The 16,271-nt window shown below is 53.3% G+C and overlaps 1 protein-coding gene across 1 annotated transcript; it reads left to right on the top strand.

The window, feature by feature from the left end:
* The first annotated feature begins 201 nt into the window (after positions 1-201).
* Positions 202-11,771, top strand: GDF6 (growth differentiation factor 6). The gene is made up of 2 exons (XM_058833563.1): positions 202-678; positions 10,441-11,771. The coding sequence occupies exons 1-2, from the start codon at positions 342-344 to the stop codon at positions 11,307-11,309; spliced, it is 1,206 nt and encodes a 401-aa protein (XP_058689546.1). The 5' UTR covers positions 202-341; the 3' UTR covers positions 11,310-11,771.
* Positions 11,772-16,271: the final 4,500 nt, after the last annotated feature.

Genomic DNA, 16,271 nt, shown 5'->3' with positions numbered 1-16,271 from the left:
AGGTGGCAGCAAGACGCGCGGCATCTCCCTCGGGCCCTCGTGTCCGCTTCCCGCGTGGAGTAAACAGCGAGGAGGGAGCGCAGGGACCCCCAAGCACCGGACGGCGGGGTGTCCCGCCCCGTGGCGGACCGCCCCGCGGGGGCGGGCTGGGTGCCCCCACGGGGCGGTGCGCGGCGGGGCGGTACCCACGGGGCGGGGCGGGCGGCTGCGGGCCGAGCCCGCCCGGGTGCAGTCGCCGCTCCGCGCCACGCCGCCGCGCAGTCCCCGCGCCGCTCCGTGGGCCGCCGGAGCCGCACGTCGGGCCGCCCTCCTCTTCCTCCCCACCGCCGCCGCCTCTCGCTATGAATGCACGCCGGGCCCTGCTCTCCGCCGCCTTGCTCGCCAGCCTCCTCTGGGATTTACCTTGCTGCCTCCCGGCTTCCCTCCCTGCCTCCTCGGAGCTCGCCGCCTCTTCCAAAGGTGGTCGCAGCCGCAGAGCGCCGCGGTCCCCACGGGAGAGCCGCCCGCGGCAAGGGGGACACGCCATGGACCGGGCGCTCCCACGGGCGGAACCCCACGAGTACATGCTGTCTCTGTTCAGGACTTACTCTATCGCGGAGAAACTGGGCATCAACGCCAGCTTTTTTCAGTCGTCCAAATCCGCCAATACCATCACTAGTTTTGTAGACAGGGGACGAGGTAAGTTCTGCCCCCCTACGCCCCTCACGGTCCCCCCGGGGCTGCGGGTGCCCCTTCCCGCTGCGCTCCGCGGTACGAGGCTGCCGTCCTGCGGAGCCTGGTGCTGGGGAGGTGGGGAGCGCGCTGCAGTGTTCACCGGTGCTGTTCCCCACCCCGGTATTGCAGAAAGCGCAAATATCTCGGTAAATTGGGAGTCGCGTTGTTTTATTTTAAAGCAAACTGCCTCGCGGCACTGAACCCGAGCCGAGGCAGCAGCCCTAAGTGCTGCGTGCGAGAAACACGAGTGTTCCTCCCCGAATCGTCATGGGGTGGTGGAAAACACGCCCTAGCTTTGCAGGCGGAATTTGGGTGTAAATTCAACCTTCTTAAAAAAAGAAAAAAAAAAAATTAAATATCAGTCTTCTGGTTTCTTTCCACCCGCCGGAGAAAGGGTGGCTCTTATAGACGCGTCTGCACGGCAGAAAGAAAGTTTAAACTGACCGAGGGCAAACATCTTCTGCCTGAGGCTGCTCTCGCTTCGGGTCGCGTTATCGGGGTTACCTGGAAGAGCCCCGGCCCCGTCCCAGCGCGCTGGGACCCTCCGGCTCCGCTTGCGGGGGCGCAGCGTGCAGCCCAGGTACCGCCCGGTACCAGGACTCAGCGAGGGGTGGCCGGACTTGACGTCTGCTCCGGGGTCGCATCCTTTGGACTGTATGCGGGGTTAGTCCTCACTCACCCCCGGGCCGGGATTGGCAGCGGGGCCCGCTATCCCGAGCCGCAGAGCTTCCCGGGCAGCATCGATGCCGCGGGGCTCCCGGGCCCCCTCCGTGACCTGCAGCCCCGGCCAGGGCCCTCCTGTGCTTTTCTCTCATCGTGGTATCGCTCGTACCCGGATCCGCGGGTGCACATTTCTCGTAGACCCAGAGTAAATTTTCTCTTCCATAAAAACGTCTCCCTACCCCTTTTATCCCACCCACCCCCCTTTTTTCGTTACCCTGATTGTAAGCCATTAAGAACAGACTAATTAACAGATTCTTAATGAAGGTCGCGCTTTCGTTCCTCCCCCTCTCCCGCATCTGAGGACCCTCCCCTCCGTCCGCGCCTCCTCGGGCACTGGTGTACCTGCCGGGGGCTGGCAGCGCCGGCAGCCGGGGCAGCTCGCCGCCCTCCCGCCGTGTCCCAGCCGTTTCAGGGCAAAACACAGCGCCGGGAAAACCACACGGCTCCCTGGAGCTACAGAAGCCGGTAGCCCCAAACCAAATGGAACCGAACCCAAACCGACCCCCTTCACCGCCTCCCCGAGCAGGAAGCCTCTCCCCGCCCACGGCACCCAAGGTTCAGCCCCTTGCCCCATCGCTACCCCTGGCTCGGGTTTTTTTTTTCCTGGGAGGGAGCTCGGCGGGACTCTTCGCCTCCCTCCTCGGTGCCCGGCGCGCCTCTCTGGGCTGGGGAGGGTGCGTGGAAGCGCCCACATAATGTGCCCCTCGCGGTCGGAAGCCCGCAGATGTTTTCGAGGGGAAAGGGGACAAGGGGTTTTTCTCTCCGCCTTCGCCTTATGGGGGTTGTTTTCTTCGTCGCTGTTAAAAGCGGGGTGGGGAGAAGAGGACTCGCTTTCTAGAAATACGGTTTTGAAAATTCAGCCGTCAGAAAGGAGTTGGACCGCTCCCCCTGACGGAGAGGAAACGGGGTGCTAATTCTGTGAGCCACAGGAAATGGAGCGCTCGATATCATCTTATTCTTGATAAGCAGAAGAAAGACAGTTAATTTGACAAATTTAGCTCATCTCGCTGCATGTGAGATTCTACTCCGGGGGAAGTGATTTGCTAACGGGAGTCCTGGTTTGATTAAGGAAAAGCCTTACTTTTCCCCATTGATTTTGATTTGATGTGTCACAGGCTGTGACCTTCTGCTGGACCTTCTGAGGGTTGCTTAGCATCAAGCCACTGATTGGAGTATTTCAACTCAGTGATCTAATTGAGTGTTCATGTCATAACATATCAAATATTGTCTAGTCTCCCATAATGAAGTGGACCAGCCGATGGCACATCACCAAAAAACTTCAAGAGAGCTTCCGTTCCTCTGAAGTGGTAGCTATTTTACTGCCCACCTCCCCGTGGGCTCCTAGCCCAGTTAATTGGCGAGCTGGAGTTGTGCTGATGATGAACAGTCTTTGCTCAGGGAAAGCGGGGAAGGCGGGGGGGCAGGTTTTCTGTCAATTCATTTGCAGACAATATAGCCGCCCAAATTGACCCAATTAGATGGGCTGCTCTTTACCTAAGCGGCAGCTCCGGGGGGGATATGACGGTGGCCGTCCCACCTGCCGCACGCCATCCTGCATGGCAGCATTTCGGGGGATCAGCAACCCGCAGAGGAGCGCGAAGCAACTTTTAGTTCTGCAGTGAAATACCTTTCGTGTTGTGCCTGCGTGTCCGCGGGAGCGTGCGGCGGGGCTGCTCGGCGCCCGGCTCGGACCGGCAGCAGCTCCCGGCCGCAGCAGTCCCAAGCCTGCCCGTCCCACTGCCCTCCGAGGCTGCGGGGCAGAGCGCTTCTGTGCAGACACCGACAGCCGCTTCCCTTTGCTTCTCTTCGTCCCTTCCCGCTTGAAACTAATAAGATCGTTTTCAGGGTAGCTCGAGAGGGAGTGAAGCCACGCTACTGCTTAATACATATATAATTTTTCCCCCGTTGGTAGAAAAAGAGAGGAGAAAGGGGGAAAGGGTTTGCGATTTCCCCTTCTCCACCCCCTCCCGCCCCCCACTCGCTCCCCCTTGTTACGGTCGCAAGATCAGACAGGACCTAGCTGAATGCAGGAAAATTACTGTTGGCACATGAAGTAACTCATTAAAACGCAGATGGTGCTCTCACTGGCCTCAGGACCCCCAGCATTGGAGCTCCGCAGCAAGGCAGGACAATTAGGAGCTGCAAGGACTCCACCAGGCAGGGGAAAAAGAAGAAAAAAAAAAAAAATGAAAAAAAAATAAAGGAGAGAGCGGGAGGGAGCTGGAGAAGGGAGTTATAAACAAGCAATCCCACAGCTAGCAAGAAACGCGGCGTGACTGGGAGCAAATCGAAAAGAAAAAAGAAATAGCCGGAGTGCGAGGGAGCACGGTTTTCGAAAGGATCTCCGTGGGAAGGGATTGCCACGAGAGCCGGCTGCTGCGAGTGGCCCTCGTCTTACTCTTTTGTGTCTGCAGAGCTGCCCGCAGCACCGGCACCACGGCAGGGCTCCCGCATACGAAATGCTGCGCTCCGCGCCTCAGGGACGGGGAAATCGAAATAGGTCGAAATCGTCTCCTTTTTCCCTCCCCGTTTTCTTTGTACAGTTTCGCGTTCCAGTTGGGAGGCAGCTGATTCGGATGGGCAGGGATCCGAACATCGTTGTTTTACTCTTGCCATGAGGGTCGTGAGGGTGGTGATTAGAGGGCTAGGACGAAAGGGGGATCCCGTGTGCAGAAACGGAAAATGGTCCGGCTGTGCATGCGGCAGAAGAAAGAGTGTAAATCCTACTTGAAGTTCATCTAGTACAATATATTTATGCAAAAACACCGGTTTTTCTGGGTGGACCGAAAGCAGCAATGTAGTGTAATCTGTGCAGCGCCTTTGCCCAAGCAGTGTTGTCATTGGCAGAAGGAAAATGAAATATAAACAGGGAAGTATTTTAATGGGAAAGGAGGGAATTCACAACTGTTAATTATTTGGTGACCTTGTATTCGATTTGTTTGAGCCCCTTATAAAAACACTAATGCAGACCAGACGGCCGGAGAGCGGCAGCGAGCTGCGCTCCTCATCCCCGCCGTGCACCCGGGAAAGGAGCGAGCGGCCCGGCCCGGCCCGGCCCGGCCCGGCGGGGGCTCCGCGGAGCCGGGGGCGGGCGGGGGCTCCGCGCTGCCTGTGCCGGGAGGTGTTTCGGGGTTTGCTGTCTCACCCCCGCGCCGCGGGAGCTGCGGGAGCACAGTGTCCCCTCGGCAGCTGCGGCCGCACCTCTCGCCTCTTCCCAGTGAAAAGGGGGGCTGGCGGCGGGGGGGTTATTTTTCAGTTTATCTTTCATTTGTTTGTTGTCCCTGGAGAAGGCGCGGGCGCTCAGAGCCGCGAGACGGGAGGGCGGTCTGGGGAAGCGGCGCCGGGAGCTCCGTACATCAGGCAGCTCTGCGCTGCTGCGGACCAGTTCTGCTAACAGGACGAGTAATTAACGCCTATCAAACCATTCCGGAGGCTCATTTCGGACCTTGTCCTGATTTTTTTTGTTGCTTGTTTTTTTGTTTTTTGCTTGTTTGGTTTTTTTTTGGTGCATGTGGTTTTTTTGGTGGTGGTTTTGTGTGTGTGTGTTTTGTGGGTTTTTTTGGTTTTTTGGGTTTTTGTGTTTTTGGGTTTTTTTTTGTTTTTTTTTTTTTTTTTTTTTTATCTAGAAACCCTCCTGCGGGGCTTGCTAAGAGGCTACATTTGATTTTTTTTCTTTTGGGGGGCGGGGTGGGGGGGAGACACGGCGGGGACGGAGGTCCGAGCTCTCTGCCTCGGAGCGATGGAGTTTCCGCCGCCCGCGGGGAGATGCTGTGCCGCAGCTGGGCTGGCCACAACCGGCAGCCGAATGGCCCGCGGGGAGAAAATCTGGCGCAGGCCGGGGCCACTCGGTGCTGGGCACGGCAGCCGGGCGCCTCACCCTCCACATTTACCTCCTCCCTTCATAGTAGGAAAAAAATCCGAAACGGTCGATCGGAGAAAACCTTCCTTTCCTTGCGATTTCAGGGCAGGCTGAAATTGAGGGTAGGAGTCCTCTCGTGCCTGAAGTCTGATTTATGAGCGAAAGGGGATGTTTTAATCTTTGCTAGTTATGGCCAGATCTGCATACTATGTTGCTGTATCCTAACGCTTCCACATTTATCGCTTAGAAATATATTCAATTCATTTCTTAGCTCCAAGCGCTGGGAATATTCAGGCCGATTTTCTCAACACGAATAATTTCGGAGGAATTACTTCTTCTCCGTCGAAGTACTTAGGGTAGCATAACCACCGCAAATGGGGAAAGGGAAAGATACTGGGTTAAGGTCTGTTACAGCAGGTAGAAACCCCACAGGGAAGCTCCTGTCAGCCTCGGCGCATCTCGTGGGACGATGCCGACAGCCCAGGGCCCGGAGCTTTGCGGGACGTCCCGCGGATGTTGCGGCGATCCCTCTATGCCCGAGGGCCGGGAGTCACTCGTGGGAAGCGGGGAGGTGGCGGCGGGCGGGGAATGGAGCAAGGGCAGGCAGCCTTCCCGGAGCAGGTACGGTACAGCGGTGATCAAAGGTACATCACAGCCAGGTGCCTCCCCGCTCCGAGGAGGAAAAGAGAAAAAAAAATAAAAGGAAACAGCCCTCCAACAAGTAGTTAGTGTTTTTGGCAGGATTGGGAATTCGTCCGAGGAAGGTGTGGTCTTTCTCGGTTACTCGATAGCGAAGCGAACGATACATTTAAATCTAATCACTCGGTGTAATAAAAAACCGCGGCGAGGCAGGCGCTGGGAGATGTGGAATTGAAACCCGGAGAAATACCACACATGGAGAGTCAGCCCCTTGTTTCCACAGCTTGGGCAATGCTCCGAAAGAAATACCTGTCAGCCTTGCGACTCTGCAGACAACGTGTGGGCAGACCTTCGCAATTAGGGACAATATATGTTTTAATTTCCAGATTATTGTTGTGCGAGTGTCTGCAAAGTGTCTTTAAACTGAAAATGTGCTTTTGGTTTGCGAATTTAAATACGGCTTGAAAGAGAATTTGGGAATGGGAAAATTCTTCTTGAATGTGGTTTGGGTATAATTTGCAGTGATGTAAAGTTAAGATCTGAGCCCTGATGAATTGGCTGGAAGCCCAGTACCTGATCTGCCATGAAAAGGGAAACTTTGTGTAGCCTTCTTTAACCCCCGTCTCTCCTCAAAGCCCAGACTGCGGCTAGAAAGCAACCCGGGAAACGGGAGAGGCTTCACACAGGGAATTCAGGGAAACGTCCCAAGCCAGTCATTCATATAGCTTCGGAGATGCTGGAACCGCAGCCACCGCACCGCGGAGGGAAGCGTGGGGAAAGGCGGGCGGGGGCCCGGCGCAGCCCCCAGGCCCGGCCCTGCCCGGCCCGCCCGAGGGAGCACCGGGCTCGCAGCGCCTCGCGAGGGACAGAACGGAGTAGGGCTGCTCTCTCCCATCCGCCACTGACACATCCATAAACTTCTGATAGACCCACTCCCTCCTTCTCCCTCCTTCCCGCTCCTAATATTTTATTTTAGCTCGAAAAGAAGAATAAACTACGGAGACTCGAAATAGAACTAATACTTACTGCGGAGCTAACATTCATCTACATTAACGCTACAATTAAAAACACATCTCCCCGGTGCATTTTCTGCAATGTGGCTTTGCCCAGCCCAGCTGGGATGACTTTGCTTGGATGACCAAGTATTTCGGTAACGGGAATATCAGTAAGGACAGCTTCAGCTGGCCTGAGAAAAAGGCAGATCTCGAGCTGGCTGCTAGAAACCCCGGGTTTCACCCCAGTCGCTCCTTGGGTTTAAGGGAAAACTAAAGAGGACAAGCCCCTATGCGTTGTGCACTGCTCACAGGGAGAAAGAGGGACAATCAGGGTGTCTCCACGCCGTCTCTCTGCTGCTGCTGTTTGTGTGCTGGGAAGGCAGCAGCTTCCCTGGAACAAAGGGTCCCCAACTTAGACCCGTCTCTCCCCATTTTGTGGAGGTTCCAGAGGTCGCGCTTTCCCTCCCCGCCCTCCGCTGCTTTTCCCACCTTCTCGACTGCGCTGGGAGCGAGCCAGTACTGGTTGAGGATTATGTATTCATCTGGAATTATTAGGTTACAAGAGTGAATAAATAGCGTTTATCTGATCGGATTCAAAGCTGCTTATTTGAAACAAACGTCAGCCCTGCCTCTTTCCCTGCCCTCCCGAGAGAGGCACGGGAGCCGGCAGCTGCGTGAGCCAGTGGGACTTTTCCAGCACGGTTTCGGTGCTGCTGAAACCCGTCTCAGAGATCCGCTTGACCGGGGGCACATTTCTCTGCAAATCGGCCGTGTTCCCAGCGTGCCATGCCACCGAGCAACCCGGAGCAGCCGTGCAACGCCCCAAGCCCTCGCCAAACAGAAGTCCCAAAAGATGCTGCTCGGGGAGCATCCCTGAGCAAGCCTTCTGGCACCCACAGTGCTGGTTTTCCCCCGCACCGCCGGGTGACAAGGCTCTGCAGACCCTGTGAAGCTCATTTTCAGCAGCGGGGACATGCGGGGAATTCAGCCTCTCGCTGTTTCCCTCCCGTCTAAGCTGCATGCCTGGATGTTACCCCCAAATGGGATTATTTTCTGCGCCGCGACAGGCCACCTGCGTGACTGTTCCTCGGGAAGGGGAGAGGCGCTGTCACCTTCGTGTCCCCTCATCCCTCGGGAAAGGGCTGTCCTTTCCCTGAATTCTAAGACTGCCGGGCAGTGCTGCCTTGCTCCTGCACCCCGGCAGAGATATGGGGGACCCCAGGACCGTGGCGCTGGCCGAGAACAGGACAAGGAGTGTGTGTGGAGGTTGTCTGCTCCGGAGGGACAGCGACCTGGAGGCAGCACTCTCCTCACCCCCACCCCATGGCGACTGGGACTATCAAAGAGAACGAGCATCTCTCTCTGAAACCAAACGTGATGCCGGTGTCTCCATCCCCTAAGCAACGAGAGCGATTAAAAGCGAATCCGTGCCCAGGCCCGGCTCTGCCCACATCCCGAAGCTGGGGATGGCGGCAGGGGAAGATGCTGATCTAATTTCCTCGACGGTCGCTGGAGCCCTTGAACGGAGGTCTGAGGCATCTCGGCGGGGCCAGGAGATCCGTCTGCGCCCTGTTGGGTGCCCGAGTACCTGACAGATGCTGGATGCAGAAGAAAACCGCAAGACGAGAGGAATAGGAGAAGGAGGACCTGCGTTTTCTTACCCGAGGGATGCTCATCCCCTTTTATTTGAAGCTCCCAGGACCCCCTTGAAGGAGGAGGCAATGACACCAGAGATCTCCTGAGCTGTTGGACCCTCCCTCCTCCCACAACCACGTGCACTTCAGCCCCTTGCCCCCACGGCCCACGCCTGTGAAGGGCAGAACTATCCCCACGCACCCCCAAAACCCACAGGAGACGCATGGACCGAATCCTGGACTGTTCTTACAGTGCTGATGAAACTGTCCAGCACTCTAGGCAGCTCCCGAAGGGTTTCACTTTTATTTTCACAGCTCGATAAAGCAGCTGTTGTCGTCACCTGGACTGTGACGACATTTTTCGGGCTCTGCTCGTGTTTTCTTCAGTCTCCTCCCGCACTCCCCGAGCAGGATGCACGACCAGGCTGCCTCTCGCCCTTCGTGGGAAGGAGCAGCCCCACCGCGAGGAAACAGACGAGTCTCAAGTAGGGGGCGGAGGCAGGGATGCGAAAGGCCTGGGTTCAAATTCTCCGTGATGCCTGAAGGGCCTGACCGATTCCGCACCGCTCCCGCCGGCGCGCAGCCCCGGGGAGGCGGGGAGGCTCCGGCTCGGGAACTCCCTCTCCTTGCTGACTCCTTGTGCCACACCGGGCGAGGCGGGGATCACGGCCGTGCTCCTGCCGCCGGGCTCCGGGGGCAGGACAGGCGTGCGGGGGGCTCCGGGGGCAGGACAGGCGTGCGGGGGGCTCCGGGGGCAGGGCAGGCGTGCGGGGGGCTCCGGGGACAGGGCAGGTGTGCAGAGACCACTGCCGTGCCGTGCTCCGCAGCTTGGGATGCCGCGTGGGTGCGCGGTGCGGGCGGGCGGCGGGGCCTCCCACGGCGGGTCCCTGCGGGGCGAGGGGGACGCGCTCGGCAGGCAGCCAGGCTCCGCCGTAGGATCCCGTGGCCTGGCTGCGGGGCAGGTCTTTTTCCCAGCAATTCCCGCTGTCCCCGCTGCACTCCACGCTCCATCTCCCCGCTGACGTCTAGGGGAACACGCAGCGACGCAGGGCGACTGTCGAGTGTGCTAATCCGCACTGATTAACTGCACGTTAATCCGCATTGATTTTTACATCGCCGTGGCTCGTCTGAAGGTTTTGGTTTGCATAAATCATCCCCTTGTCTCTCCCGCCCGCAGGAGGTTCCCAGAGACCTGTCAGGTAGAGGCGAGGTTGTGAAACATACTGATTAGGAATCGCAATATATCAATATCAATATATCAAACTTTGATATCGGTAAATAACGGGTGTGTATTTCTTTAGTCTCTGTTTCTATCCCTGGGGCGAGCTGATTTTGGAAAAGCGGCGAGGGGCTGATGAACAGAGGCTCCAGTGACACTTTTACTATAGAAATCTATACAAGCTTTACTAGCTTCTGGGGAAACGCAGGGCCTTTGGGAATTTTTGTATTTGCTGGGTTGTAAATATTTTATTGGAAAGCAGCTCAGGGGAATCTGGTTTGCTCTCTGCGCTGCACTGTGTACACCGATGTGTCAAAAAAGAAGTCCAGGTTTTCCTCAGAGGAGTACAGATACGTCTATATGGGGCTGATAGGCAGAGGATGTGCGTGGAGCAAGGTCTGCCTCTAAGTGCTGAGAGCCGTCTCCGGCCTGGTGCGGGTTCTTCCATAGTTCCTTTCCTTTCCATATTCTTCCCTTCTCCTTCTTTCTCCTCTCCCTACCCTCCCCCGGCCCCGGTCCGGCTGGGGGTGGGGGGTAAGGCAGGCAGGAGCGGCCCCGGCCGGGCGAGCCGGGCGTGCTCCCTCCCTTTCCCGCCTCAGAGACCTCTCGGCAGATCCCCCCGAGCGCCAACTGACTGTAATTATTTTTATCTCGCAGACGATCTCTCGCCCGCTCCCTTGAGGCGGCAGCAGTATGTGTTTGATGTGTCGACCCTCTCGGAGACGGAGGAGCTCGTGGGGGCCGAGCTGCGGCTGTTCCGCCGGGTTCCCCGCGGCCGCCCGCCGCCCGCCGCCCCTCCGCACGTTCAGCTCTCCGCCTGCCTCTCGCCGCGGCCGCTGGACTCCCGCAGCCTGGACCCGCGAGCGGCCCCGTCCGCCGGCTGGGAGGTGTTCGACGTGCGCCAGGGCCTGCGGGAGCAGCGGCCCTGGAAGCGGCTGTGCCTGGAGCTGCGGGCCGCGGCGGACCCCGGGTCGCGGCGCTGGCTCGACCTGCGGGGCCTGGGCTTCGCCCGCCGGCCGCGGCCGCCGCAGGAGCGGGCGCTGCTGGTGGTCTTCACCCGCGCCCGGCGGCGGAGCCTCCTCGGGGAGCTGCGAGCCGAGCTGGGCGCTCCCCCGCCGCCGCCGCCCGCTGCCCGCCGCCCGCCGGCCCGGCGCCAGCGCCGCACCGCCTTCGCCAGCCGGCACGGCAAGCGGCACGGCAAGAAATCCCGGCTGCGCTGCAGCAAGAAGCCGCTGCACGTCAACTTCAAGGAGCTGGGCTGGGACGACTGGATCATCGCCCCGCTGGAATACGAGGCCCACCACTGCGAGGGGGTCTGCGACTTCCCGCTGCGCTCCCACCTGGAGCCCACAAACCACGCCATCATCCAGACCCTCATGAACTCCATGGACCCCGGCTCCACGCCGCCCAGCTGCTGCGTCCCCACCAAACTGACCCCCATCAGCATCCTCTACATCGACGCGGGCAACAACGTGGTGTACAAGCAGTACGAGGACATGGTGGTGGAGTCCTGCGGCTGCAGGTAGCGGGCGGGACGCCCCTCGGCGGCAGCCGGGTCTGCGTCTGGCGGAGCTGCGGCGGCAGCGGCGAGCGGGGCCCCCGTGCCGTGCCCGGCGGAGGGGAGCGGCGGAGGGGAGCGGCCGCCCGGCGCCGGGGCTGCCCGCGGTGGCGGCGGGGCTACGGCAGCTTCGGCCCGCGGCTGCCGGCGGGGAAGGGCGAGCGGGACGGGCAGGCGGCGAGGCCCCCTCCCGGTCCCTTCCCCGCTCCCCTCTCCTCCCCCGGGTTTATCTGGCGATCTATCCTCCTCCCTCCAAAGGTGAAGGCAATTTACCAAGTACAAAAAGAGTCGGGGGAGGGAGAGGGAGCAGACTGATCCCTCTTTCTGAAGTTGCTCTGAAGAGGGCTGTTTCATTTCTGCCCTCTCTTTCACATTCCTGCAAGCTTACCAGCCAGAAATAGCCTATGTCCCCCCCCACCCCACCCCCCCCGCCCCCTTTCCCCCCCCAAGGGGAAAAAAAAGAAAGAGAAAAGGAGAGGAAAAAAAAAAAAAACAACCAAGAGTTGCTTAAGTGTAATTATCAGCTAAATTTTATTTTAAGACAGCAGAGAACTGTGAAGAGCGAAGTGTTACTGAAAGCACAACGGGGGTGGATTGGAAAGGAAACTACTTCGGGTCTCACGAAGAGTGCAAGGATGCCAATGCCAGGTCTCTGGGTAGCTGTGTCTCGGTCTCGGCAGCCCTCGCAACTTGCAGCAGTATTATATGCAAATGTTGTGCTGGAAAAGGCGTTTTATCTAAGATTTCTGTTTCTTTCCCACCTTTGGTCTCAGCTGTGGCTTCACCTGAGGAAAGTGCACTTCGAAGCTATGCCTAGCCATTTCTTAATGTAATTAATATGTTCGTAGTTTCAGGCTTTTCCCCACCGATTTCTAGAATTGTTGGCTTATCTGGTATTGCAGAGCTACAAACTTGTGGAAAAAAATAAAAAAAAAGAAGAGAATAATAATATAAAATGCTAATAAAAAGACTCGAACAGGAGCATTAATTTAAAATGCACATTTTGCTTCGGATGCACTGTTGTTCATATAAAAGTTGTAAATATTTGTTTATTTAAACAGACTGAAAAGTGCAAAATGGAGATGAACAACATGCATTTCTTTTTTTAATGTACAAAACATGATATGCACTCAAAATGTTATAATTTCTAATATTTTTAAAAGTTTATATTTGAGTTGTACAGAATTAAGCATTAATCAAATATTTCATCCTTACTTAACATTATCATTTCCTTAAGATATTATTACAAGATTTAAATTCTGTGCTAATAATGGAGAAAAGATTTTTTTTTTTTTTACTGTCTACCTCAATATAATGCAAGTATTTACAACTCTAAAGTTATCTGAGGTAAATTAATATTCAGAACATTTTTACAATACACCTTTACTGGACGATACTACAACTATTATTGTATTATTAAACATTTTTTTTTCCAAAAAGTCAGCTTGCTTTTATATGTTCTATTATTTGATTAAGTAATTCTGAGTTCCCAAGTAAATATTGGCTCTGATTCTAAAATGCTGCAGAGTTGAGTTGGATCAAGTGCCACTTGAAGGCGCACCTAAAGCCATTCCTCCTGTCTGAAGACTTTTTGTACTCTCACAAGATCTTTAGTTTCATCTTTGGTATATGCCAGTGGCATAAAGCTGCATTGTGTTTTTATGCATTTTATGCAATGATTATTGTAAGTGGGAGAATGCATTAAGGGGAAAAATTCAGGCAAACGTTTGTAAATTTCATCTGTACTGGGGTCATTAATATACACTGTATGATGATGATGAGCAAAAGACAATGAATGTTTTATAAATGATATTTATTTTGATGCAATGGGTAATATATTTATTAAATATTTCCTGGCTGTCTCTTAGATAATGAAGAACTATTCAATGAGTAGCTGTTTCAGTAAGAGAAGGATCCTCTCTCAGTGATGCATGCAGAGGTGGTACAGGCAGCTTGGGGGCTGTGAGCCCCACTCTCAGGGAAAAAAATAAAAGCCTCATCTTATATGCAGAAGGGCTGAAAGAGCTGCTCACCTTGTGGAATGTGTTTGAAAACAAGGTTCCTTTCATGGAAAGTAGATTTTTTTTTTGCCATATCACAAGATCTGATCCCACACGTTTTTCTCTGACCAGCTTTCACTCCCTTGGACTGGTGCTTGAACAAAGGAGTGCAGAATCGGGCCCGAGTGTTTGAATAGCAGCAGCTAAGAGACCTGTAGAAGACTCCAGCCTTAGAGCTGGTACAACTGCCAGAGGAATATTGCTTCCTAGTACTTAGTATTGTTTCAAGTTTGTTACTAATGGTGGATTTAGAAATTATAGCTTAAAAGGGGCTTTGGTTTTAAAGCCAGGTTCACCATGTGCAGTTCTGACTGGTGTGAACTTTGGTTGCTGTTCTGATCACACCAGTTCAGTCTTCTGCTATGGATCAAGACTCTGCTCTCCTTATGAGGGAAAGAATAGGAAAATGATGTCCAACAAGCTGCAATATACTCTCTGAGGAAAGGTAATCGAGATATGTAAGACATTGTCAACTGGAAATGAACATGATGTAAAATCTGAAATTTTACAAAATTGTCAGCTAGAGAAGGCTGAATGAATCATCTCTTTATTTTGCTGTCTATTGAGCAAATGAATTATTGTGTGTACAGACAATGCTTTGGCTAAAACCATACACTGAGAGTTTCAATGCAATTTCCTTTCCATGTAAAAACCAATATCGCTTCTGTTGCAAGCCCATTCATCACATGCGTGGTGGCAAGCTGTGCTGTCACTGAGTTGTCCTTTCTGCTCCGCCTCAGACATGGCTTTGGGGAGCTTCATCAGACAAAGTCCAACTGTGGGAGGCCTCAGGAAACTTCCATCAAAGGAAATTGTTAAAGAGGCAATATTTTTCTGTCCTGGGTGCACAGTGTAATGCAGTTCATACCTTATTCTACATTAGGTGAGTTTTTGGTGACACCTTTAATGGCCAAAAAATGTTTGAAAGCCCTTTGTCCCAAATGTCTGTAGTTGGTAACCTCCAAGAGGAGTGGAGAACCAGACAAAAGGCAAAATTAGTTAGAAACTGCAGTATCTGCTTTGGAGGCACACCTTTTGGATATTGCTTAATGAAGCAAAGAAAATACTGGCCTTTTTGAGCACGTGCTCTGCATGCTATAGCTAATAGAACATTATCTGAAGCCATTTTGGCAAGCCTGATATTCCTAAAGATGGGATCTCTGCTCACTTCCTATTTTAGGTCTGCAGTATTCTTTTGCACAAATCTGAAAAGGAGCAATATTGTGCTGAGAGGGAGAAATGAATAGATACAGCAAAGCTGATTGATGGTCTCTCTTTGCTTGCACTTCCCACCTTCTCTCCTACCCTCCCCCCAAGAGATACCCAGTTAATTGAAAATGTAACAAAAAATACCTGTAATTATTTTTTTAAGCTTCTTTTTTATTACAAATACTGTAAGCCTTTGTTACAGAGAAATCCAAATATGGAAATGCAGCGGATACACAGCTCAGATCTCTTTGTCCTGCCAAAGTAATATGAAGTTTCTTTTCCATTTCTCAACTCCCCATGCTCAAAATCAAATTTAAAAAGGAGGAATTATTTCTTTTATTATGTTGCTGGCCAGAAGAGGGAGCAGAATCTATGAAATAGTGGGAATAGACAACGAGGGACAGAAGACAGCTGAAGTTGGTCTGGCTGATGGTGTGATACTTATCAGCAGATGTTACACAATTCATCCATCATACTGGCTGTGCTCCTCAAGCACAAGAAAATCACTGGCTCATCTTTGAAGTGTAGATGTGCATTGGAACAAATTCTGAGTACATGAGTGAAAAAAACGGCATGGGACTTAAGCCCTTACTTTCATAAGTAAGCTCCTTTTTGGACCACAGACTCCCTCTTACATTTATTTGTCGGAGGCGTGTGTTTTTGTAAATGTTTTTTGGTGGGGAAAAAAGCTGGAAATTGACCATGAAGTGCAGATCCAATCTTCCTCCTTGTTATCTCCATGTAGATGAGAGGTTGGTCTGTTTACTGCATTTATAAAAAAAGCATGTTGTTTTTCAACAACTCAGTGTTCAACCTCAAATATGATTTGAGCGGATCACATTGTATGAAACATCTTCCTTCATAAACTCTTATCTTTGCTTCAAGAAGCACGTTTGAAGCTTTGAGGAAGTCGAGTGACTGAGCTTCACTCTTGTCAATCATTCAGAGGCTGGGCAGCAGGACAGGAGATATCAATAGCATGTAATTTGTTCTCTCACATAGCAGCCATGTGCTATAAAGCAGTATATCCCCCTAGAGCAGGGTTCTTTTGTCAGCATTCAGCTATATTATGTGATTAGATTTCCAAATATTTGTTCTTGTTTCTTTGCAGTGTCAGACCCATTGTAAACTGAGGATGTTCCAGCTGTTCATAATTGTGAGGGAGGAGAATCAACATATTGTCCCAGCTACACTCATCATATGCCTATTGCTTGATGACTGCAGCCTTGAAAATACCACTGTCTTAGTTAATATACATTACTATTGAGCGTATTATGCTGTTGGGAATTAGAAATGATTCTCCCAAGGTTTTACCCAGACCTAATTTTGCACAACATCAGCCTGATGCAGAGTATGGGACTTTATACTTGCCCATGTGCTAGCATTTTGACAAAACTAGCGTTTGTTTAAACTATGAATGCCATTAACCCCCCCTCTGGAACTGAGAAATCTGAAACTGGACTGTGGACCTTTATCCGATAAGACTGCTTTCCTACTAGCAACTTTCTGCACCACTTTTTAGGAAGACCTTAGGGAGAATCTCCATCCTATGGAGCATGCTTAGATCAGTGAAAAAAAACCACTGCTTTCCAGAATGTGAGAATTTTATTACTAGAGAAAAATGAGTGAAAACACTCCTAGGACAGCCAGGTTTGAGTGAG

This window comes from Poecile atricapillus, chromosome 2 (genome assembly GCF_030490865.1).
Source record: "Poecile atricapillus isolate bPoeAtr1 chromosome 2, bPoeAtr1.hap1, whole genome shotgun sequence".
NCBI lineage: Eukaryota > Metazoa > Chordata > Aves > Passeriformes > Paridae > Poecile > Poecile atricapillus.
The sequence above is the reverse complement of the archived record's forward strand: the minus strand, read 5'-3'. Positions and strand labels throughout refer to the sequence as shown.